The sequence below is a fragment of the Aquila chrysaetos genome, chromosome Z (genome assembly GCF_900496995.4).
Source record: "Aquila chrysaetos chrysaetos chromosome Z, bAquChr1.4, whole genome shotgun sequence".
Lineage (NCBI taxonomy): Eukaryota > Metazoa > Chordata > Aves > Accipitriformes > Accipitridae > Aquila > Aquila chrysaetos.
In genome coordinates this window covers 45591211-45616709 of record NC_044030.1, presented here as the reverse complement: position 1 = coordinate 45616709, position 25499 = coordinate 45591211, and the positions used below count along the sequence as shown (strand labels likewise).

The window sequence follows — 25499 nt, the reverse complement described above, 5'->3', positions numbered from 1 at the left end:
ATAAAGTAAAATTAAAATAAAGGAAAAAAAGAGGTATGGTAAAAGGGTGGAAGGAGTGGTACTAGTTTCTCTGACTGCCACAGAGAGCTTATGACAATTCCCCTCAGATATTCCGCTTTACACGAAACCAAACCTCAAAAAAAAAGAGTATGGGAGACAATGTGTAAAAGTGAGGAATGCATTTTTATTTCTTTTTAGCTTTTGTACTTCAGTTTAAACCCTCACCCCAAGTTAGGATGAAGGACAGAATGTGGTTCACTACTAATATGAGAATAGTTATCTAAAAGTCAATAATTTCCTATGAAAGGTTCTGCCATCATACCCACAATAAATTACAGTATAAAATGAAATCCTAGCAGGCTAAAAAATCCCAGAAGAGTTCAATCATATTTTAAAAATGTAGATGATTAAAAATTGCAAAGCACCATTTTTTTTAAAGAGCAAGATATATCAAAGGATCTATCTGTCTAGCATTTGGACAAGGCTATTACAATGTGTCATTAGTGTAAATAGAGCATGAGCTCTGATGTCATTATACTTACCATCATACTCTGGAAAATAATCAACTAGATGGGAGTACATAATTTTCTCTTCTAAGAGATCTTTTTTATTTAAGAACAGAATGACTGAAGAGTTCTGGAACCACGGATATGTGATAATTGTCCTAAAGAGTGCTTTGCTTTCTTCCATTCGATTCTGGAATAAAAAAGAGAGTGAAATTTTGGTGGTCATGAAAGTAATGTTTAAATTTTTTTTGAAATAATTTCATGCAATTTCACTTGATTTGGTAAACAGATCCATTTCATGTTTTGCACCTTCCTACCAATACATAATGTTCAAGTAGTTCAATTACAATTAATAAGTAAGCAATTAAATAAATACGCAGGCATTTTCCTTTTGCAAATTCAACTGCGCAAGTGTAAAACACAGGCCATGAACATTAAAGCTGTAACAAGTACATCTGTAATGTCTGAGTATGCACAATTACGACCAGCCAATGAACTGGTGGGTGTTGAAATGCATGTGATTCATAGTAGGGACAAGCATACCACAAGAAGACATAATAATCAATTCAAGGTTTAAGAACATTCTTTATTTTATAGGCCTTTCCTAAAGTTTAAATGCAGAGTTAGATAATTCTTAGAAAGAGATCAGCTTTACAATAGCTGCAAGTAAATTTGGAACCTGAGATCATTTCGTCAACACCAAAGGCTTATGACATAAAATCTTAAATCTGGAAACTGCTAAATTCGTTTCTAACATTGGGTTAGCCTTTACTTTAATTGCTTAACTGCTCCTGAAAACCACTTTGCATTATAGCTGAAATGTAAGTGAAGCCTACAGTTCTATTTGTAACACTTTTCTGTCATTGTAAAATTATGTTATGACTTGATAAAGTTCTGAAGAACTGTTAGGCTGACATGATGTGGTTAATACAGAGTCAGAACAAATTGAGTTCAAAACAAAGCAATTAACTTACTCTTTATTATTATTATTATTTAGAGTTGTAGTCCCCTGAAAAAACCTGTTTCACAACCAAACAGGGCTCCTAAGAACAACAGCAAGGAGGTGAAACCTGCAGATTCTGCTGTTGCTGAGCCATACAACAATCTGTCAGATAACTCAGTTTTGTAATAACTGTATCTTTACTTGCATTAATTTGCATTTTAAAGAAACCAACATAAACATGAAGAATAGGAACTTTCAACAAACAAACCAACAACAAAAAAACCAAAAAACAAACCCTAAAAAAATTCCATTTTGTAGAATTTGATTGTTTGGTCTCTTACGTTACCACAGAATTTTCAAGCAATTTATAAATCTTTACCGCATGCTGGAGTGGTGGGTGAAAATAAATAGCCAAATTTATAGATTGAGAAACTAACGCAGAGGAGTAAAACCTTTACCTTCTTGCAGTCAGTTCTTATGACTCACATTGATTTCAGTGGTGCCAGGATTTCATTCAGAAGGAGAAAAACTGAAATATCAACTGAGCTGAGTATAAAATCTAAGTCCTTAGACTGTTAATCAGAACATGTTTTCTTCTCAACATTCTATATAGAATTCTTCTCTAAGCGAGGCCTTAGGGAAAGGCAATGGCCTTAGAGAAAGGCAATGTGAATGAACTACACAGGATAGTTTTCACTTTTACAGACTGATGAAAAAGAGAAGGCAATATAATCTTACAAACTCCTGTTTAAATTATAAATATTTACCTAAACTCATTAACACTTGGTATGTTCTAATGTGACTCTCAGAAGGTAAAACAGCATCACAACTCAAATAACAGTGATCTTTCACAGTGAATTTATAAGCTGTTGAAAACTTCTCAGCAAGAAAAGTGCACAGAAAACATAAATTACTTACCTAGAGTAAGTGTTCCTGCTTTTCACAAAAACCCTTCAAGAGGGCTGCAATATTTTCATCTATAATGCCAATTTTTTTCCATATACATAACACAGAGTTGCAAAGATAAAATAAATAAATCAGTTTGGGTGAATTTATGACCCTTCCTCCAGGAAAGCTCAATAAAACTGTTTTGCAAACATTGTTATTAGACCCAGAGCACATTTTCATTTTCTGTTTGAAGGGGATGCCAAACAAGATGAAGCAGAAAAGGCACGCAGACTGAAGCTACATTGACATCATGTCTAAAACAATTTCTGGCATCCTATCAGCTAAAACATTAACCTTGTAAGTGTTATAACTGTGTGTGTCATAAAAATACCAGGAGACATACACAATAAAGAACAAAATACTGTGTCTTCAACGTAAGAAGAGTATGTCTTGTGTTATATATTAATTATGAATCCTGTATAATATGAATTGTGTTCCATAGTCACTTTTTTCCTATTTTAAATTTGTAAGTTTCTTTTGAGTCCTTTCAGACTTGATTTGAGGCATCTTCTTGATGAGATATCTACGAATGACTCCACTCAACCGACAGATCAGAGATAAAGCAGGTTTCCATGATTTCAAAGGTAGTTCAATTCATTAAAACCCAATCTGGGCTGCCAAAAAAGAGGACACTACCAAGAAGGCAGTGTAAAAGAGCTGCTTCAGAAAAAATTATGTTTTATCAAAGGAAGTAATCACAGCCTTGAGAAATTTACAGAAGTGGTCAATATCTGCAGTCTAACACAACTGAAAGAAATGCTCAACTGCTTTAGAAAAAATGAATAGTTCACAATGTCAGTAACTGAAGTCAATAAAACATTACCAGATTACCCCACCCTCATTCACTTCACTGTATCTTTAGTATAGTCAAAGTTCTATTTTAAAGCCACTTGCCTCCAAAAGTCATCCAGTTAACTATACTTCCAGGAAGAGCAAGGGTAAACCTGAATCTGTTCCTGATTCTGGGAGAATAGGCTTTAAAGAGGCAACAGCAGTAGACTGTTGCTCTTGCTAATTTAGTATTAAATTATCTGGTCCTAAACCAAATTAACTGGGAGTCAGAGAATTGTGGGAAAAGATAAAAAACGCATACTACACTGCCAGAGCCCACTGAAGTAGAATTATTTCTTACAGCATGAGGATCTTGCCCTGTACAGTTGTACCAGATGAAGATACTGCAAAGTTAAGACAGTAAAGTCTTGAGCACCAAATGGTAGCTCTGAGGAACAAGTAACTATCTCAGTATAAGGATTACTTCAGAGTGTACATCACTACAGAATGTCCCCCACCACAACACCATCCACAGAATGAAGCAAACAGCAGGGATTAAGACATCAGGAAGGTTGCAGATGTTTTCTAAAGAGTTGGCAAAAGATGACAAGCTGTCCAATCAGTTAAGAAAAAAGTCACTCTCTTTAAGATCCGTTAATTGACAGGTCTATGAATTTTCATGATCCTTCTCAAGGAAAAGACCACACAATGCTATGTTCTGTACCTACAATAGTAGCATGGAAAAAAGACTTAGGATACCATTGGTTATCTTCTCTGAATGTATGTCACATTGCAATGCTCCACAAACAAATATGACTTTACAAAAGACATATGTAATAAATAGTACTACTAGAGCTTTAAAAAGGCAGATCAGTCAATTCCAGGGATTCAATGCAGATTTCATGTAATTCGTATATTTAACAAATGTCTTGCAAAGCCTCGTAAAGATATTAATCAAGAAAATTCGTTTTCAGTTCATTGTATGACATACATAACATTATGTATATATTACTGAATGACTGCTAAGGTCAATTTTATTTCACTGGAAGAAAAACTAATTTTAGATGCAATGACATCATGAAGGAATTGTCCACGGGCTCATCTGTTTTCTCTGATTGTATCAGCTGGTTTAATAAAATTTTCACCTCTTCCTACAGAACTTGCTTATTTTAGCATTTGTATTGTTCATGGGGATCATCTGAATGAAAAAAGTCAGTTGTATCTGACAGCATTGTAAATTACAGGGCTGTTATTGCAGTCATATGTCACATTAACATCATAGTTTTGACATCTAAAGATCAAACCAAGTAAATCCAAAATCCATAATTGAATGTTAACTCTGGGTTTGGGTTTTTTTTTTTCCAGTTCTTTTATAAACTTCATTATGCGTAGACCTAATAATAATATCATAGATGAAAACTCAAGGGGACTCAGAGGAAGGGAAAAAACCTAGTAAATAGATGTCCTAACTTCACCCTCAGGTTGGTTTTTTTCTTTACTATTTTTTTCTGCCTCTTAGTGCCATGAACTGTACTCATAGTAAGGACAATACTATCAAAGTGTAAGAAAACAAAGTACTTAACATGCCCTAAAGAGAAAACAGATACTCACTGTATATTGACCACACCTATATGTTCTCTTGGTGTGTAGTCGTAACATAATAAAACCTAAAGGGTCTCTCTCTTCTGTTCCCTCTCTCCCTGTAACTCCCACCTTCAGGTGAGTGGTTTTTCCGTAACTGAGCCCTTAGCAAGTAAATAAAAATGCTTTCCAGTTGCCTGAATTATGGGAAATCTCACTGGCTTCTTCCCTTTCCCTATCCTTAAAAGGAAGTAGACAGGATCTCATTAAATACGTACTAAACTCTCAGAACATTTTAAAAACTGTCCCAAAAGCCAGCACTGTAAACTTGAAATTAATGTGTAACATTACGAAAAACAATCAGCGTCTGGCTTCTCCTTTTGAAACTATCCCACATATTGAATCAAACCATTTGCTTTTCATAGTTTTCTGTTTTAACACAGAAGAGTCAGAAAGTTTAAAAGAAGGCCAAGGCACAACAAAGGAAGCACAGAGATTAAAGGTTACAGCTTCAGTACTAATGGAAAGTGATGGACTTCCTAGGAAAAAATTGTGATCTGTATTTTGAATTTAAGGACTGTTTTTTGTTTAACTTGTCACTAAAGAACTCAGCATAGTTATAATGAAGAGCAAGTGCAGTCAACTTATGTGGGTGTAGCTGATAAATATCCAACACAAGCTCTGAAGATGAACACTGAGAGAAGAATTAATTTCTTATGTTATTAGAATGTAAAGAAGCTGGATTCAGCAAAGTACTTTAGCACAATGCTAACTATAAATATACATGCACTTCTGCAAAGCTACTCCTTTACTTATTAGACTTAAGTCAAGATCTTGCTGTCAGATGCTCCATTAGGAAAGTAGTATCATCATATGCTCTTCCATTTCTAAGTAGCTCTTCCCAAGAAGCAACCTTCTACATTCTCTGCACTAAGACACTGGGATGCTTATATTTAGAGAAGAATTTTGCCATTGTTTCACCAGAAACTACTCATTATAAAATTAGAAACAGTTATTTACAGTTTAGTTCCAAAATCAGACTCTTCAGATAACAATAATACTGCTCCTACCCAATATACATTCAGGATCTGGCTACCTAGATGGCTTCCAAGTAAGGTGTAGGTCTGCAAGTGGTAAAAACACTACAATTAGATGACAGCAGTTAATATTATAACCTAAGAGAACACAGAGAGCATGATTACGTACATACACATCAGCAGGGATGCTGCAGCACTGCTGATGCCATTAAGCACCATACAACATGGAAACATAACAACTCCACCTTTAATTTTTTTAAACGTAAACAGCTCTACGTGCTCACAGTGACTCACACATCTTCCACTGAAACACCACTGAAATGGCAGCAGAGTATTGACTCTGAAATGTTGGCTGGAAGGCATCTCTAGAGTTCATCTAGTTTAGTCTTAGTTCAAGTAGGACTACTGACAACATAGGAGCACGTCAGTCATGGCTTTGTCTTGGGAAGTCTTGAAAGCCTGTACAGATGGGAGATTTCAATACCTCTCTGGTTTCCCTGTCACAATGCTAAACTAACGCTCAAGGGAAAAATGTTTCCCAATATACAGCCTGAACTTCCCAAGCTACCATTTATTATATTGTCTACCTAGAAAACTTCAGCTCCATGGTACACTTGCAACTCTTCAAAGACTTGTGGGCAAGCGTTAGTGTCCTCTTCATTAGACCAAACAAGCTCAGGTCCCTCTGTCTTCATAGGATATGGGCTCTGGGACCTTCATGCCTTCCTGAACAGTTTATGGGATCACAAAATTGCATTTATAAACGCTTTGCAATTATTTCAGAGGGAAATGGAAGGGAATTGTATTAAGGATGGTAAACAGACATTTTTGTATTTTGTCACTCAGATGTGTACTCTGTAGATGTTTTGCAGGAATTGAAAGATGGCCTAGAGATTTTTAAGTAGATTTTATCTGCTTGAGCAGATAAAGCAATATAGGTCCTGAGTTCATCATAACAGATTAAACATTCTAACATGGCTTCACTATTTCGTTTTAGAATGATTCAAGGATTAATCAAAAAATATGAAGCAATTAATTTTTTGACTAATCAATCTCTGCTTAACCTTCTGCAGTCCTTCATTTCTCTGTTTATCCAATTTCTAAGAGCAAATCAGCTTTTATGGATGTCATGGCAGATAAAACTATTTTTGTTCCAGAAGTAATTTCTCCCAACAATACTGCTTATTATTCTCTGAAATTTCTCATAAACAGGTTTTCTGTTGCTAATGATAGCTCATACCATTGCATGCTCACCATTTTCCTTTATTAAACATGTATGCAACATTACTGCCATAATATTTTTAACCAGTTTAATTAAAGAATGTTTGACAAGATGAAATTTTTGAATTACTCACTGTTCTGAAAAACACTTGTCATTAACAGGATGCACTTTTCCTTATGTAAGAAACAGCTTCACGTTACAGTATTTTTACTGGAAATAGGGATAGGATTACAAGGAACACAGAAAAGGCCAGCACTGGGGATCTGACCTTCTGTCAGATGAAATGCGAAGGAAGCCTTGCCAAACCAAGCAAGACAGTGTGGCTCTTCGAAAGAGGACAGGAACGGTGGGGGAGCAGGCAGTATTTAATAGTTTGTTCAAGCACTTGATCTGATTCTATAAGCCAGCTCTACCTCACTAAATTGCTTGCAGAAGAGTCTTATTTCAGTTTCAACGGAAAAGGCTGCAGAAAGAAACTTGTGAATAACTATGTACAGAAATGGGCAGCTGGAGCTGGCTCAAAGCTTTCTCAGTAGCTGACAGCCATTCTCAGCAGTGACGCCAGTCTTCACAGCAATCCCCCTCCGACAGCAGCAACAGCTCATCGTGGCCTCTCTGGCTTTGCAGGCAGCTGGCACAAACAAAATGAGCAGCAGGATCGCTGTTTTCAGCATCCCCCAAGATCTGCTGGCCTGGGCAACTTCCCTGCTTTGTTTATGTCAGCAGTCAGTCCTGAACTGCATAAAGGCATACTGGCATCGCCAGCCATTACTCCATCTTTCTTGTTACAATATGCAGATGCCAGCATAAAATTCTCCCATGCTCCACACAACCTGACACAGTCACCAGTTCAATGTAAAAATACCATCACGAAATACAGAATAAAAAATACAGCAGACAAACTCCACAAGTGAATACAAATTTGTTAACTATAAAAAGATCATATAATCTGGGACAGGATTATTCCAATTTCTTATTAAATATCAAGAAAAACCACCGTACTTATTCATGAATCATGGGACCGTCCAGTTTTATGACTAGAAACATGTTTTTATGAAACATAAATAAAGTGAAATTGCTTTCTACCATGTATCTCTTACCATATAAAAGATTTTATGCTGATAATTTTTTGTACGACGGTTACACATTAACACAAGTGTAACTAGACACACAAATCACATTTTCTCACATTTTTATCCAACTGTGAACTCTTACTCTTCCTCATTTTTTAATAGATTAAAAAAGAGTATACTTCCACTTTTTTTTAGATCCTATACTTTCAGTTTTCATGTTAAAATGATGGATTTATAGTTTGGATTAATGTATTGAAATTCTCTTTGCTATCTGTTGCTCTCAAAAAATATGCAATTACTCCTGCAATTACGGAAATAATAGAATTGGCATAATTTATAAGCATTTGACTCTAAGAAGTCAAATCCTGAAAAATACCTGAAGAGTGCTAACATAGCATTTAAAAGTTGTACCCCAGTGAAGGGAAAGCAGCATTTCCCAGCCAACAAACATAGTGCTTTGACAGAAAAGACTAAGTACAACATTAATCTGAAACAATACAGAAGCAGTAGTGGAGTTTCGCCCATTACTGTGTTTATGACTGTTTAGAGTGGCATCTAGTGGGCATACTGTAACTTACATATTCAAGAAAATAATTCATTTTTCTCTTAAAATTGTTAGTAATTTAAATATTGTCTGTTAAAATTAAGAATTCACGAATTTTGAAAGACTGAATTTTGTTGATATGTAAGAGAGAAGATGGTGCAGAGGTAAACAAGATGCATTTTTCAGTCAACAACTTGGACTGTGTATATAACTACATTATGCTGGTAACAAATCTTTGAGTGAGAGGGCATTCAGAGACGCTAATTGTAGAAGAGGAGGTACTGACGCAAGACAGCTTCAGAAAAAAAAAAGCAGGGGTTAATATTTCAGAAGTTGTTTAGTAATGTTTAGTCTATTATTTTACCTGACAAAATCTTGTGCATGTGAATGGTTTTTGTGCGAAAGTCTGTATTAATTAGGAATGTCTCCATTTTCTAACTAAGACTTCCAGCAATTATTTAAGTAGAAGCATTGTCTGGCTGCACAGAAAGACCTACAGTGTATTCCTTGGCTAGAAATTTAATAGAGCTGCTACATGAAAGTTGGGAGATAACAGAGGAAATCAGGAAATGGGAGGTAAGTGCGGAGTCCTCCACTATGTAAAAAAAGGTAAACAGTATCAAAACTGGAAGCACTTCAGACTTTTGCCACCAGTACGAGGTATAATCTTGCAGCTATACTGCTGTAACTAGCCATCTAGGAAAAAACTGCAATGGTTGTACAAATATTTTGATGACTAACTCAAATGCAGTAAGAGACAACTTCTAACACAGAGCTCAGGAATAATTCCTTTATTTTCTTCACTGGTCTTGAATAGTTCTGCAAACTAGCCTGACAAAAAAAGCTGCTGGTAGAGGACTGGGAAGACATCTCTGTAGATGGGAACTGTATTTTTAAATCACCTGGGAGAATAACTCTCACCTCTCCAACAACTTAAAGTTGCAACACTGCACTCTCAAATATACGGCAATTTTATGTACCCAGCAGAGGGACAGATGAACCAACTGACAGCTGAAATCCATCAAATCAACATGTTCAACAACCATCAAAGCACAAAAATACTGTTAAAAAAAAACTGGTCAAAAAACATGGTCCAAACACTGCTGTCAAATGTTTTAAATAAAAAAAGTCTGTTAAATTAATTTTGATGAAATAACATGAATGTCAGAATAAATGTTTTTTCATTAATACCTACATATTTATGAGAAAAGTGGGTGAAAATATTTTAAAATTAAATTGTCATTGAAAAGGCCCTTTTCTGGACAGTTTTGACACTGGTTATTGAATAAAATAAGTGGCAATTGTCTTTGCCAGCAACTGCTGCCAATAGCAACATTTACCAGAGCAGCATTTCTGGCAGCCTCTGCAAGCTGGTTCACAGTCATTCAACCTCCCATTTCCATTATGAACCACCCACTTAAACAAAAAGAGAGAGAGGCTCTGGCTCTTCCTCATGCAATTGCTTCTCACTACTGATACTTTACATTTGGAAGGCTCTTTATCCACAAACCAAAAAGAAAATACACATGCGTATGTGTGAAGAGGTATGAACAGATACAATACATACATACAGCAACAAGGTTTGGCACAGATGGTTAATGTGTTATTTTCTCTAGTTTCCAAATACACAATGAGTTCTGGAGATGTTATTTCCCATGGAAAGAACACTGTTAAATAATTATGAAGACCATTTGAGGATTTTAATTCTATCTGGGAGTTCATATTATCCCTCTGCCCTATGCTCAGTTGTTCTGGATTGCTGAATGCTGATGAAAAAAACCAAACAACTGAAGTATTATGTTTATTCACAGTGCAGAAAAAGAGAAATGCTCTGATCTCAACATTGTTTTCTTTCAGCCTTCATGCTAAGCCATGTAGGGCTAGCCTGTGAATAAGGAACACATAGTGCTAGAAGAGAAGTGGAAGCATGCCCAGATGTGAACAGCAAGATAGTTCTGATGAAAAAAATTAAATACATGCTTCAGATAATCACCTCCATAAAGAGTGAAAGTATTCTGAACTCTGTAGCCTCACGTCATTTCTTACTTTTGTCCCATATCAAAAGAAAATGCAACTCAAACATTGTACCAATTTGTCACCCATTAACAGAGTGCACTGACGAACACTACTGAAGTTCCATCTAGGCTTTGGATATTCATCTATTTTGCAGATGTATTTTGTCCAGATTCAAAACATGAGCATGTATGCCTGCACCTACATACCTGTATGCACACACAAATGAATTCACAGTAAAAATACCTATTCTGGGTTTCATGTAATTTTAATATATTAGACTTTAACTGGAATATTCTTTAACAAACCAAGCAACACCGATCCTTTCTACTTGGGACAACCTAAGAATAATAAAATTTTCCATCAATCTAAAGAACCGACATCCTTGCACTGTGCCTTTATTCAGTACTTGAAGCACAGAAACATTGCAGAAAACCACTCTACAAAGTTCCTTCAGTATCGATTTGCAGTTGTGGCTGAGGTACCGAAGCCCTAATTTTCTAAATATCCTATTTTGCCTTTATACAAGTGTTACTTCTAATAAATTCACAAGACAGCTTTTTCAGTGTAAATTAAGTACTGTGAATGTAACTACATTGCTTTCATGGTGGATATCTGAATTAAGTAGGGTTCTTCAGGGTTTTAAAGAAGCTATGGCAAAACCTTATGGCATGATCACAAAGATGATCCCCAAAGAAACAAACAAAAAAATCTCCTTTCACTTGTCAAACTATGATTTTTCTACTTAGAATCACAGAAACATTTATGTTGGAAAGGACCTGTGGAAGTCATCTGGTCCAAATCCTTGCTCCCAGCAGGACTCTGTCATTAGATTAGGTTGCTCATAGCTGTGTCCAGTCAAGCTTTGAACATCTCTCTCCAGGACGGAGATCCTACCCCTCTAAGCAACCAATTCTACTTCAAACACTCATATGTAGATATCATGTTTCAGCCCTCTTGATCTATGAACTCCAAGCTAAACACAGTTTTACTGAGGACCACTGTATTTACAGACTATTAAGTCACTACAGTTTTAATGATCCCCTGCTGGTAATGTTTTGGACAAAGTGTTTTTAAGAACAACTTTCTTCCCAGGTTATTTAGCTCCACACTGCTTCCAAAAGGGACGCCACCAGTCACATGCCCCTTCTTCTTTCCACCTCTCCTGTTCCACTTGTCTGCCTACCCCCTTGAATTTCTGTAAGGTTTGTGCAATGACTTTTGGAAATGTTGCTTGAGTCACTTCTGGTTCTGTTCACATCTCAAAAATGTTACGCTTTCCTACTGCTACTGCCATGCCAACATCTGCTACTGGTAAATGAACGGGCTAGTCTACATTTCAGAGACATCGAGACTTGATGGGGGATCACAGCTGCACTTTGCTCCTAAGTAACAGCCACTGCTTTAAAAGTTTATAAAATCAGGATAAATCTGTAAGACAACAGGATGCTGAAAACAGAATGAGAGAGCATCAAGTTATAGCAACAGAATTCACAACAGTGCAAGCAGCAGCCTTCCCACAGCTCTGGCTGCTACATCAGTGTGTATTACACAGCAGCAATGGAGCAGGATCAGGCAAGTTTCTGGGGAACTCCTGTTCACAATGAGGAGAATGGTAACACATGCAAAAGTATTTGCTGGAATATTTTAAAAATGACTGATCAAGACTGGCACGAAAAAGATTCAATCTGGTTATCATACCAGGTTAGATGATGCAGGCCCTTAAAGGAGACAAACCATTTGGTTCCACATCATAAGGAAGTGAAAGCCAGTGGACAGATGAACACAAGGCAAAAGCAAGAAGCTGGGAAAACTATCTTTATGTCATCATTTTTGTGGCTGTCCATTGAGCAATATGGCATTTGTCAAGATCACATAAAAGATAGAACCTAGATAATAGTTTAACATGTGTGAAAGGAGGACACACAGGAAGTAAAGGTAATATTAGACATAGCTTGAAGGCATGCGTCTAGGATTTCTTAAGCCAAGGAATCAATTTTGTTATTATTTTAAAAACTCAGAATTCTTAAGCCATTCCAGCCTGCTTCATACATTACAAACATTTTCAGCAAGAACCGTAATCTGGGATCAAATCTGTAAATACATGAATTATAAGGTGGTACTTTCTATAAAGCTTTAATGCAAATCAGATGACAATTCTGATGATTAAAGGGAAGGGAAGGAAATACTGGTTTAAGAGAAATTCAGTTACACTTCATTATGTTAACACTAATGATTTTGGCTGCAGCTAAATAAAATAATTTATTAAGACATAGTACAAGCTTTAAAAAAAACAAACAAAAGCTTAAAAAAAGGTTTAAAACAAAAGCTTTTAAAAAAAGGAGCAGTACTCTACTTAAGAATCTCCGATTAAAAAGAATCAATAATTGTTCTTAACAAACCTCTTCAAAGGGTTGCAAATTACCTGTCTGGATAGGATATATAAATGAATTAGACCTTAACAGCAAAATAGGTTCTATTTGCTTTGTTATTCAAGGTCAGTGAAAACTCAGCAAATAAACCACCCTATGAAAAACAAGTTTTTAAAGTTACATTAATGTTACTATTTTAACAAAGGAAGAGGCACTTCAATGGTTCTTTTATATGTGGTTTCATTCATCAGTGAAGAGAAACTGCTTAACAAGTAAAATAATGAAAAAAATCATTGTTCTCCTAAGGCACAGAGATGCATATATAAGATATTCATATGTATCTAGGATACATAGTATGTATTTATAATGCTGGGCATTAATGAAATTCCTTACTCAAAAGTCAAAGTGGAAGGAATATTAGTTCTAGGTATTAGCAACATCTATCTCCAATCCTGTTAAAACTTCACATTTTACAACTGTATTTCTATTTTTTTTTTAAACCAAAATGTATCAGCTCTGACCAAAATAATCTAAACTGGCATTTCTCCCACAATTTATTTTGTGCAATGGATGTTCAGAATACTCATACTGATTTACTTCTCAAAATGATCTTTTATCAGTGAGTACTTTATGCTGTCCAATGCCTCTGTAGCTTTGCAACCTCTGATGATACCTCAGGAAAGACAGTTATCTGCTTTTTGATAGTTCAGAAAATTTCAAAAATTCTCTTAGCCTATTAATCCATTAATTTAGCTGTACTGATGAAATTGCATCCTGTCTTTTCTGTTCTTCCTCTGGGAACACAGAAAAAAAAGGATCTCTACCTATAAAAAGCCCACATTTTCATAACGACCATAGACCTACACAAGCTATATGAAATCATATATGCCTTAATGCAGAAGAAAAATATGTACAAGCATCAATAAATACCATCCTTTATTTTGCCATTTGAAGTACTTAACAAGCTCTGCAAAGATAATGAAAATCTCTTTTTTATGAAACCAGATTTTACAGGTATGTAATGTCTCCAGTCCTCCATAACTGCAAGTGGTTACTGGTTCTCTTATAAAGCTGGAACTCATTTTTGCATTTATTGCACTGAGACCATGAGATTTTATATGTTTAGAAGAGCTACCTGAGATACATATTTAAATGCAGCATATCGTGGAATATGGATTGATATACTTTATCTAGAAAAAAATCCTTTATTTAAGAAAACAAATTGATTTTAAAAATTAGGAAGTTCTAAACTGTTCTTTTTGATAAAACTACAAATTTCTCCAGATCTGCTGGTACAATACAGAGCAAAAGCCTGACCTAGAGGACATAATACATCATAAACTAACTTACCAGAGAGATGATTCCTTCATTTTTTGTCTCAACTCTAATTCTGTCAGACTTTTCTGAAAAAGTGAAAAGGTCAAGTATCTGATAATTTAACTTATAACATGTTCTTCATCACATCATATCTGACTGAGGGACGATTTACTTAATTTACAGTACTATTAATGTAATTAGCATATTATGTCCTCTGGATCAAATTTTGTCCTGATTTCCACCAATGAATCTAGACAGACTTAGTGTTTTATTAAGGGCAGAATTTGGAACAGTTAGCTATCTCCCCTTTTACATATATCTAAAAAGAGAAAGGCATTTCAAAACTGTACATGGTCTGAAATTTTTGAACGATATGTTTAAATATACTGTCCTCACCAATTCTTCTCATTTTGTATTTATGCACCAAAATCAGATGCTTAGTTATGTACAATCTAGACACATACTTAAGAGAGAAGAGATGACGTTGTTTCTGAGTACTGCCTGTTATAGGAATCATAGTTAAAATACTGTTGGGCAGCCATGCGTGCTTTTCTTCAGGACTGAAACCCACAGCTCTTTAGCTGCAGATCTTTGTCATGGGAGTGCAATTTCATGGATGTATCACTTAAGAGTCATTCTACACAGGACTCTGAATACCAGGCAGTCTGAACACTTGTCTTATTTTCTATGTAGGATGTCCCCTTACAGAGTAGTTATAATATATTTCTCAGAACTTTCAATACTTAACTCCTCCACAGGCATGAAGACAGAAACAGTTCCCAGCTCAATCCCAGATATACCCAGTAAGTAAAAGCCCTGGAGAGACACTAGCAAAGCCTGTCAACTCAGTATAGCCTCATCTGATTTATAATCCAAATGTATTTCTCTTGAATAAGCTAAACAAGGGAAGAAATGGATTTACAACTGAGAGTCTATCAGGCACTACATCTTGAAATACAAACCAAGAGTCTTAAGGGCTCTAAACCAGTTTCATAATGATGAAGGGTCATATGAACATACATGCACTAAATGGCAAATAATAATTCTTGCAGATTTATGTTTACTCATGAAACTGAGATTAATGAAAAAATGTATTAACTAAGAAGAATGCCACAGATGATTAAAAAGCACAGTTTTCTTTGTAAAAACATACTATGAGGAAAAAGACTTCAGGCAATAACATGCAGTGGACTAATTAGAAAAAGAAAGTAGGCCATCATACAAAAATCATACTGTTTAATCAGGCCATGCAAAAGGAGTAGCAGAACACTGCAAGTTGTTGAGTCAGATCTTTTAATTTCAGTAAGAGGCACACAGATCAAAGAAGGATCAGATTCTATCACAGTATCACACTGATGGCATACGAAGAAAGTAGGGCACTGACACACACTCACTTTGGTGCTATAATTTTAATACTGTTTCACAATTTAAAGGTAAGTGTGAAAAGTATGTCTTGGCTGATTACCAAAGTCTCCAAGTTAAATTACTGTCTTCCCTACTGAGCTTGTCTCACCCCAGTGAAGAACAAAAATCTTTTTGGGGGCTAAATTTCTTAATTCAAGGTGTCAACTAACACATTTAAAACCTTTCCCTGTATTTCTGCCACACCCACATTCAGACAAACTACACTTTGCTTTATGCAGAATAAATAAACCCATTCTTCTCCCATGCGTTCTGGGACTGCAATGTTTAGAGATACAGGGAAGGGGAAAAGGAAGGGAAGGAAGCAGCGCTTTGGTATACCAACAAAATCTTGACAGACAGCTTTCAGCTTGCTGAAAGCCAAAACTAAACTGTCCAGATGGGTGCTTAGCTCTAAGACAGTCTGGATCTATCCCAGAGCTAGAGTAACACAAGCCTAAGGCTGCTGGAATGTGCTACTAGGGTATATATGTATGTATGTATGACTTGAAAATAAAAACTGGTTTGAATTAAAGTTATGAACATACTTTAAACTGAAAGACAAAAAAGTTCAGAAGTTTTCCACTGTTGTTAATAAGAAACATAAATAGTTTAGCAGTGAGGTGGAAGAACCATTTTGCAAGACAATGAGGAGTTTTACAGCTTTTGCCTCCAAGAAGTGTTTTGAAAGTGAAAACTTGAAAAATCTAAACAGCTTTACAAGTAAAGTGATCTTCTTCATAATAGTTGAAAAGTAGTTATAGAAAAGCTATCACAGCGTCAGGTATCACTTCATTGGAGAGGCCAAAACATAAAGGAAATCTTCAGTCAGATGTCCTATTCAGTTCACAACACGCGAACTCTTCTAGCTTATGAGAACACAGACCAAGATACTCCAAATGATTCAGCCTAGGAAGATATTGCTCCACCTTCTACAGTAAGGATGCTCTAAGTTATGATATGCACACTGAAGTTATCTGACAAACAAGAGCAAGCGTCTGAGCAAGCCTCCTATCTAGAATAGGACACACTCAACAGGGAATCAGAATCTAGTAAACCTATCCCCGTGAGACAGTTCCTACGAGAACTACTCCCTGTGAGACAGACAGCATGAAAACACAGTGATAAACAGCTAACATCAGAAAGTTTAGAAGTTTATTTTTGATAGTTAGAATAGCATTTGAAAATTATCATAATTAATTTTTCTGTATTTGATTTCCAATATATTTTGTTTTGACTTGTATAATTAAAATGCTTAATACTTGTACGTTGGCTTTGCGGCTACAAAAGAATAATGCAAACAGAAAAAGATACAACCATTTCTGGCTTGGCTTGAAGTCAGCCAAGTTTGACCGAGTTGTCTTTTTATCTACACATGTCTAGCTTCCAAAACTGCAAGAGATGAAGTTGGTGCAGATTACATCATCATTTTCGTAAATTCAGCTTTGAATGATACAGTTGATTATATAACTCACGTTAACAGTATTTTTCTTTTATGGAAAGACTATAAATGTAACAGCTTTGAGAGGTCCCAGACTTTATTAAAAAATGAATCCTGAAGAAAGTTCACCATACAAACATGAATGTCCAGGGACATCTGTTTTACCTTGTTATGTCAACCATTCTCTTAAACAACATGTATGCAGCCATGAACAACATTCAAATGTTTTCTTTTTTTCACCTAACTTTTGTAAGTATGTGTTAAAAGACTTGCATAGGACAGTGCCATGGGTATAAAAGTTTGATGAATAATTTAAAATAGTCCTCAGGAAAGACAAAAAAATTTAAACATTAAATCATCTCTCCACTCTGTAAAACTGCATTCAAATTACTGAGTATTAGTGTGCTTTGCCCCCTCAGCTCATCCATTTTCTTACTTCTGTTATTTTTTGAAATAAAAATACAATACACATCCTATGCTTTAAGTCAAAGGAATGAAGTTTACTACTTTAGGGTTTGTTCTAGCAAAGAATTTATAAATTTTGTCTTCATTTCCACAACCTATTTTTGTGGGTCTGCTACATTAACACTAACTGCACAAATAGGTAAACTAAGAACATTTCTCTATATTCAACTGTATTCCCCTTCAACACAAAATAGATAGGTTTCTTTGAATCCTCCATGGAGTGGATCAGCTTTGCCATATTTGAAGATTGATTCCCTCCTCCCCTCTTGATCCCTGTAGTGCTTCTCACTCCATTGGGTGCAGTTGAGTATGACTGCTGGTAGGCGCATTTGGAAAACATCTGGGACTGGACAAGAGAAGTTACTTTTTCTTTAAAACTGCTGCTTTTTGCTGATGCTTGCTTACCTCATTGTCTGACTCCACAAGCACTTGATCATATTCACTAAGAGCTACTAGGAACATGATAGATGTGACATTTTCAAAGCAATGTATCCATTTTCTTCTTTCTGATCGTTGGCCTCCTACATCCACCATTCTGCAAAATTAACATCCACATCAACTCCATGAATACCTTAACAGATAAACACACAAGCACACACACGACAAAATTCAAGAATTTAGTTGAAAACACAGTTTGGTTTGTTTTTCTTAATGATTTTTTTCCATTGATATTTAATGGATTCTGTTATAAGTAGACAGTTAATCATATTTGCTTTTAAGTCTGCTATGTTTTCTGTATTTAAATTATTGTGGGTCTCAAACCCCTCAGATTCCTGACATAAAAAGGTCTCACGAGCCATGATTCAGCAATGTATGCCCTGCATATTCAGCAGAAACAGATGTGAACAGAATAGACATGGTGGTTTGCCTTTCCCCCCCCAAATTACCAGAGTCAAAATTTCCAACTTGTTAAAGCTGCCCCATTTTAAGAGGACAAACAGAACACAATATGTATCTACTAAAATTTTTAATATCCAAAATTAAAACTCCAATTTGCTCACAGTGTATTCCCACTTCATCCCATGTCTCAGTGTAACTAAATACAGGTGTCTAACTTGCAATTGCAATTTCATAGTTATTTTTTAAACAACTATACTTGCATTCAAGTAGGGTGATTTCTCTCGAAAGGAGAGTAATTTCTGCCTAAAAATCAACAACATAAGTGGTAACTTTGTATTTCATAATTTAAAAGAATTATGAGGACACATGATTGTATTTTCAGAATATTATTCATAGTGAAACTTTGATATATATTATTGAAAAGATGAATTGCAGGTTTTCTATCAGTAATAACTACCTTCAGAAAAAGACAAACCTAATTGTCTTTCATCCTTTTGACATCTTTAACATCAGGTCCTTATTACATGTGCACAATTACATGAAAATATAATGACTAAGCCCATATTTTAAAAACATAGAATAATTGCTTTTCATGCACTTTTAACCAATATCCTATACATGGTATTACTAATGTAAAAGGAAACAAAAGAAACAAAGCCAGTGGGTGTTAAAACTTTTTTTCTACCTGAAAATGACGCTTTGTAAGTCGAATGGATATTCAATGATCCCTGTTGTTGGGACTCGAACTCTGAGCACATCTTGCTGAGTTGGCAGATAAGTGGAGTCTGCTATGCGGTCCAAGTCATTAAGATAGCTATAGACAGGGAGAAACAACAGGAATGCAAGACAGTGACACCATCATCCCACTGAGGAAAAGAGAAAGGAAGACTTGGGAACAGAAATGAGCTGTGGGTTAGGAAGAAGTACAACAGAAAAAAGAGCATTATCGGCATAAAAGAGGGGACAAAGTATAAAAATGTGCTCCATCCTCCCTTCCTGTACACTTTCATAGCTTCAGGTAACTTCTACAGAAGGGTAGCATAATTATTCTTGTTTTTCTCATACAAGTTTGCTTGGCTTTCACGTGTAAATTCGCCAGAGATTCAAAGTTTTCAATTACACAATTCTAGGCAAATTAGAGACAAGTAATATTATAAAATGTGTGAGAAATACAAAATAGCACAGTTTTCTTTGAATATGTAACATATTTCTTGATATTCACTCTGCAGTATCTACACACATACATGGATAGACAAAAATGAATCTCCCAAGAACAGTGAACTGTTACAGAATAGATCATTATCAGTTACAAAATGACAGGAGGATAAATGGTACTGTTTGGAGATTCAATAAAATTAAAAAAAATAATAAAAAAAAGAAAACACCACCCACTGACAATTGTAAAACTCTCCAGATCTTGTTATCTGAAGGCAGCACCGATTATTTAGTGGGATCACTGGCACCTGGAAGTCCGGCATTCACACTGAAACTTCTGCGTAAGCTAATAAGCCTGCAGTACATGAAATACACCCCGGTCCGTTAGCAAATAACCCGAAATTGCTATAAAATTGCTTGTAAACTTTTATTAACTACAACACAAAACTCTTCTGCTATTGCTTAATGGTGGGTTTCAACCATAAAGCACCAGTGTACTGGAGGTTTTAATTAATTCTCATAAAAGAGATGCTTCAAAAAAGAGGTGTACCAATGTGTGTGTGATAGCCTGTTTGGGTCCAGGAGCTAGACATCTCATGAAATCAGTGCACCAGGCAGCTTCGGCTGTCCCCATGGTAAATGTCTGGGAGAAAGACTGCTGCAGGAAATGAAGTTCTTGGGCATTTGGTTACTTCCCAGCACAAGAATGACCTAGAGTTAGCCACTGAGAAGGTAAATTAACCTACAGATGCCCTCACTCATTCTAGGGGAGGACAGCAACAGGCTTGTAATTTACAGAATGATGATGAAGTATCACTAGGCTCTGAACATCTTCCTTTCCTTGTAGTTGTTAGTGAAGGTGCTCTTTTCAAATACACCCCCCCGCAAGAAATAGTTAAGACTTCTTCTAGATGCTTTGAATGATTTCTTAATGAAATAGTGAGAGCAAGTTATCCTGAACAGTGACAGAAACAAAGCAGTTTTATTTCCACCTTACAGCAAAAACACAGAAGAATTTGTTAGGTCTGGGAGGGAGCCAAAAACATTATCAAATCTCCCTCACTATGATTTTATTCATGAAAGATTAATCCAATAGTAAACATTGAATGGGAGAAAGTTACACCTAGTTAGGAAGATGTGATGAACCATGTATCTCAGATAATTCAGAAGCTACTACTCCAAAAATATTTTCTGAGAACGCCGATTAGTTTCTGCCAATAAGAAAAAGGTGTGAAAGTCTGAGCACTTCATCTGCCCTCAGGTATTTTACACAATAAACAGAATGGACAAGCACATCATCAGTTTGTTGGTGGAAAAAAAAAAAGTGAATGAAATCCAGAACTACCACAATAAGAAACTGACAGAAACCCTGAACTAGCTTCTCCCCCCCCCCCCGGCCCCCGCAACTGGTTTTGCTTTGTGACTGTATTTTGGAAGGGTTCAAAGAAGCATTGTGGGTCATTACATGCTACAGTGGTATTCACTAGAGCAGGAGAATTTTTACTGAATAAATTGGTAAGTGGCCCATTTACACAATTGTCTTGTTGGATTCCTTTGGCAAGTTTCAGCTGTAGTCTCCAACGTGAGCCTGGTTACTGCACCTTTGCACGATCAGCACAGTGGACATGTTACTAAAATACACTATAATGCGCATCTGGCTGATTTTAGAAAGGCAATAATGCAAAGGGATATTAATGAGTTAAATCTCATTTGCATTACTGGAAACCATTAAACAGGCAGATGATTTTTTTTTTTTGTGCTTACACATATCAATGATGCCATTAAGTTCCAGAAGCATTGATCTGTCCTTAAAAAGTACTTACCTCTTCCTCATTCTCATTCAGTTCTGCTCAAGTTCTGCTCATTCAATTACTAAACAGCAACCTTCTCACTCATTTCACCCATAGCACCTTACAGAGCCTACACAGTGCATAGAAGAGTTCTTACACATCCTTATAGAGTCCTATTTCTTTTCTAGATTTCTTCACTTAACAGATCAAAGGATGTTGGACTCTCTAAGAAGAGTCCTAAATTATTGTCCTAGTTTCAGCTGGAATAGAGTTAACTGTCTTCCTAGTAGCTGGTACGGTGCTATGTTTTGAGTTCAGTATGAGAAGAATGTTGATAACACCGATGTTTTCAGTTGCTGCTAGTAGTGTTTAGACTAATGTCAAGGATTTTTCAGATTCTCATGCCCAGCCAGTGAGAAAGCTGGAGGGGCACAAGAAGTTGGCACAGGACACAGCCAGGGCACCTGACCCAAACTGGCCAACAGGGTTATTCCATACCATGGGACGTCCCATCCAGTATAGGAACTGGGAAGTGGGGGCGGGGAATCGCCGCTCGGGGACTAGCTGGGTGCCGGTCGGCGGGTGGTGAGCAATTGCACTGCGCATCATTTGTACATTCCAATCCTTTCATTATTGCTGTTGTCATTTTATTAGTGTCATCATTATCATTATTCGTTTCTTCTTTTCTGTTCTATTAAACTGTTCTTATCTCAACCCGTGGGTTTTGCTTCTTTTTCCCGATTTTCTCCCCCATCCCACTGGGTGGGGGGGAGTGAGTGAGCGGCTGCGTGGTGCTTAGCTGCTGGCTGGGATTAAACCACGACAATTATACATTCAAACCCAGAATCAAGGAAGCAGTATCAAAACCAGTAAGAGTACCTCACAGAAAAAAAAGTGAGACAGCATGCACAAAATCCTTTAAAAGAAAATCTTTGTGATACTGACAAATCATAACCAGAACCTACAGTCCAACGAAAGCAATTTAGAATACATCCTGTATTTTTTGTTTTCAAATGACATTTAGTCCCTACATTTCCTTCTAACTTAAAACTTAATAAACGAACATATTATTGTATCCACTTACTTAAATGAAAATGTCTCAGTTCTCTGCTGCACAACCTTACTTTTAATTTTTCATTATTGTTATTTTCACCCCGTGACCATACAGCAAATAGTCAATGAAATTCTTTTTAAGTAGAAAAAAAATGTTTTTCTTTTAAGTTTTGATTTGTTGTAGTTGGTTTTTAACAGAGACATTTCTGCTGAAGAATTACTTGTGCTGGAATTCAGATTTTAGTGAAGTTTGTGCGTTGCTGCTCTGAAGCAAAGGAGTAGATTATTTTCTGCTACTGACTTTAACAGTTCTGCAGATCAGTTACACTTCCTGTTAACATATGAGGATAATGTAACTTCACATTCTGCTATAAACTTCAAGGGGATTAAACTTTTTTCTGAAAATCAGACTGACAGCTTTGCCTGCAGCAGCAACACAAAGTTCCTTTCAAGATACTCTAAAATCACTAAAAACTCCTTAAGTCGCTCTTAAAATTCATGTAACCTCTAAAACAAAGTAACACAATTAATTTAAAAACTCTGTTATGTTTGGGTAAGAACATGTATCACTGGGATTGACATCAGGGTCTTTCTTTTCCATTGTACCCACTGCTTTATGTCATATCCAAAGATTTTTGATATATTGCAGAAATGAATCGTCTCTCTTCAGTTGGGTGCAATCTTCCTAAAATGCCAGTGGGAGCAAATCAACACACTTACACTCAATACATTATCATGACTTTTGTATTAATTGTGTAACACTGTATTTCTATGTCCACAGTACTACATAGACAAAACCCAAGACATTTTCTCTTCTTGAAGCACAAGAGTAGATTTTTGCATTGCATTTGGAGGGGTGGGGTGACAAGTCAATTTTTCTGAATAACTGGTTTGTTGAGTTGACTCACTATTTCAAAATGCTGAGGGAATATGTAAATGAATACAGGTGATTATTTACATAAAAAAAGAAAAGACAACTGGAATACCTTTAATATGAAAGACATACTACCAGAACACACATTTTTCACATATTACTATTATAGCTGGTCCTGTTACACTGAAAATTTAGAATTTCATTTATTTGGTTTATCATAGTTTAATTCATTGCCACAATAAAGACTTGTATCTTCAAATCTTCCTCATACCAAAAGGGTTGGAAATTTAACTTTTTTTTTCCTCACATGAAAGCTAGAGTTTAAAGAAATTCTCTTATCACTAGGGGAATGTAGCACTGCAAGCATAGGCTTTGAGCATCCTACAGTTTTTTAAACTAACAGTTTATTTATTTTTAAATTAATTTAGCAAGCAGCAACCTTAAATAGAAACATCAAAACATGCTAGCTAATGCCAATCCTTTTCCACCTTCAACCGTGCTGGCTCAAGCCCCACTCTAGCTGCATCTCTGCCCATCCCCAGCTGCCAGCTCTTTTGCTTGTGCAATGGCTTGATAACCCATTTCTGTCAAAATTATTTGGAATAGTGAAGAAATACTACTGAAATTGTTCAAAATTGTTCAAATTAAGCTAGTTTATTTGATGGATACAGCCTGAGGTGTGGGAAGTCCATGAGCTCCAGCAGGAAAGAAGGGTGGAGTTACTTCCTCCACTGGCTTATCTGCAACCAGAAGAGGACTTAAGAGGCCAGGGTTATGTGAAATGTCTCAAGTCTCTGAATTCAGATGGGTGAAGAGTGAAAGAAAAGGAAGATTTTTATTGACTTTTTTGTGTATCTGCTTATTAAAAAAATGATTCATCATGACTTTACAGCACTTATCTAATGCAGCCCTAAACAAAGTACTGACAAACGTATCGCTCACCTGGGCAAACAAATCCTGTGCACATACAAAAAATTTAGGCACGTAAGAGATATGCACAGGATGTTTTAGGACAAGCGCCTAACTCAAAATGTATGCACAAATACTGCAATCAGCCCTTGCAATGCAACTAACTCTTCAGCGTATACTAAAAATGGTTACATATGCACTCTTGCAAACAAACCACAAGACTTGTCATAAAAACGAACTTCCACAAAAAGAGTGTTGCCAACAATTGCCCAAACCAGATGTTTCCTCAGTTTATTAATTTCAAAATTTAAAATTATAATAACAATATGGACATTGGAAACCCTGGCGGCTGTCCTGAGGGCTAGTCCAAAAGCAGGTAACCACCAGCATTACCATGGGAAATTCAGCTGGACAGGTAGCAGCAACTGTGCAAGCCACTTAGGTGTCAACTATATGGCACTCTGAGCTTATTTTTACCACCTGCTAAGAAATGTCTTACTTTGATGAGACACAGGGTAGCTACACGGCCTCTCACCCAAACAGTACCCACTCAGCTAGGCATTATACAAAGGAACAAAAAAGGCAAAACTGCATAAAATTACTTTTAAAAAAACCCCAAAACCAAACCACATTGGACTGAGCAAATTTATAGTACAGACCAAGTTTAAAAAGTTAATTATACCTGTAATTAGATTTGTAAAAATGAATTTTAGTGGCTGCTGAGGTAATTTTCCAGGGGGTTGCTATAGTGACAGGCAGAAGGTGCATTACCAAGACGATGTGTGTGTAATGAGCTGCTGGCAGTGGCCCTCACTTGACGTCAGGAGAAACTGCCACCATCTCGCAGCATGTTTGTGATCTGCATGCTGACCAGAAGCAGAGGAAGCCTTTTGTTTCCCAGTCAGCACTGAGAGAGAAGTACTTATTTTTAATGCACTTTACATCACCTATGACAAGGTCCAAGCCTGCAGCCAGCTTCAGGGAAGCTGCCAGGCTATGGAGATGCTAATGATGCCCTTGAAAGAGAGCATGTTTCAGAGGTACTGTTTGTGCACATTTCAAAATAAACAGCAGGAGTGGGATCATGCGATTAGACTGACTGGCTCTGTACCTTCCTACATGCCTTTCCCATATAGAAATCAGGCAAAGAAGTGCAGCTCCTAACCTTAATAAACAGATCAGAGTTGTTTTAACTAGTAACCTTCTTCAAGAATTTAAATATAACCCCCCTCATGATGAACAGG

The 25499-nt window shown here is 36.3% G+C and overlaps 1 protein-coding gene across 3 annotated transcripts in view; it reads right to left on the bottom strand.

The window, feature by feature from the left end:
• LOC115337123 (guanine nucleotide-binding protein G(q) subunit alpha) overlaps nucleotides 1–25499 on the bottom strand; it is a 141826-nt gene that overhangs the window by 10601 nt on the left and 105726 nt on the right. For 2 of the 3 annotated variants that reach the window (XR_005931606.1, XM_030005167.2), the window contains exons 4-6: nucleotides 19160–19288; nucleotides 18040–18169; nucleotides 543–696 (exon numbers count right to left, since the gene is read on the bottom strand). Coding sequence is in view for 2 of the 3 variants with exons in the window: in XM_030005167.2 (XP_029861027.1) it covers nucleotides 543–696; nucleotides 18040–18169; nucleotides 19160–19288 (413 nt within the window). In the remaining variant the exon portion in view is untranslated. Of the gene's footprint in view, nucleotides 1–542; nucleotides 697–16866; nucleotides 17951–18039; nucleotides 18170–19159; nucleotides 19289–25499 lie in introns of those variants that run through there. The other variant, XM_041120972.1, reaches the window with a different exon arrangement.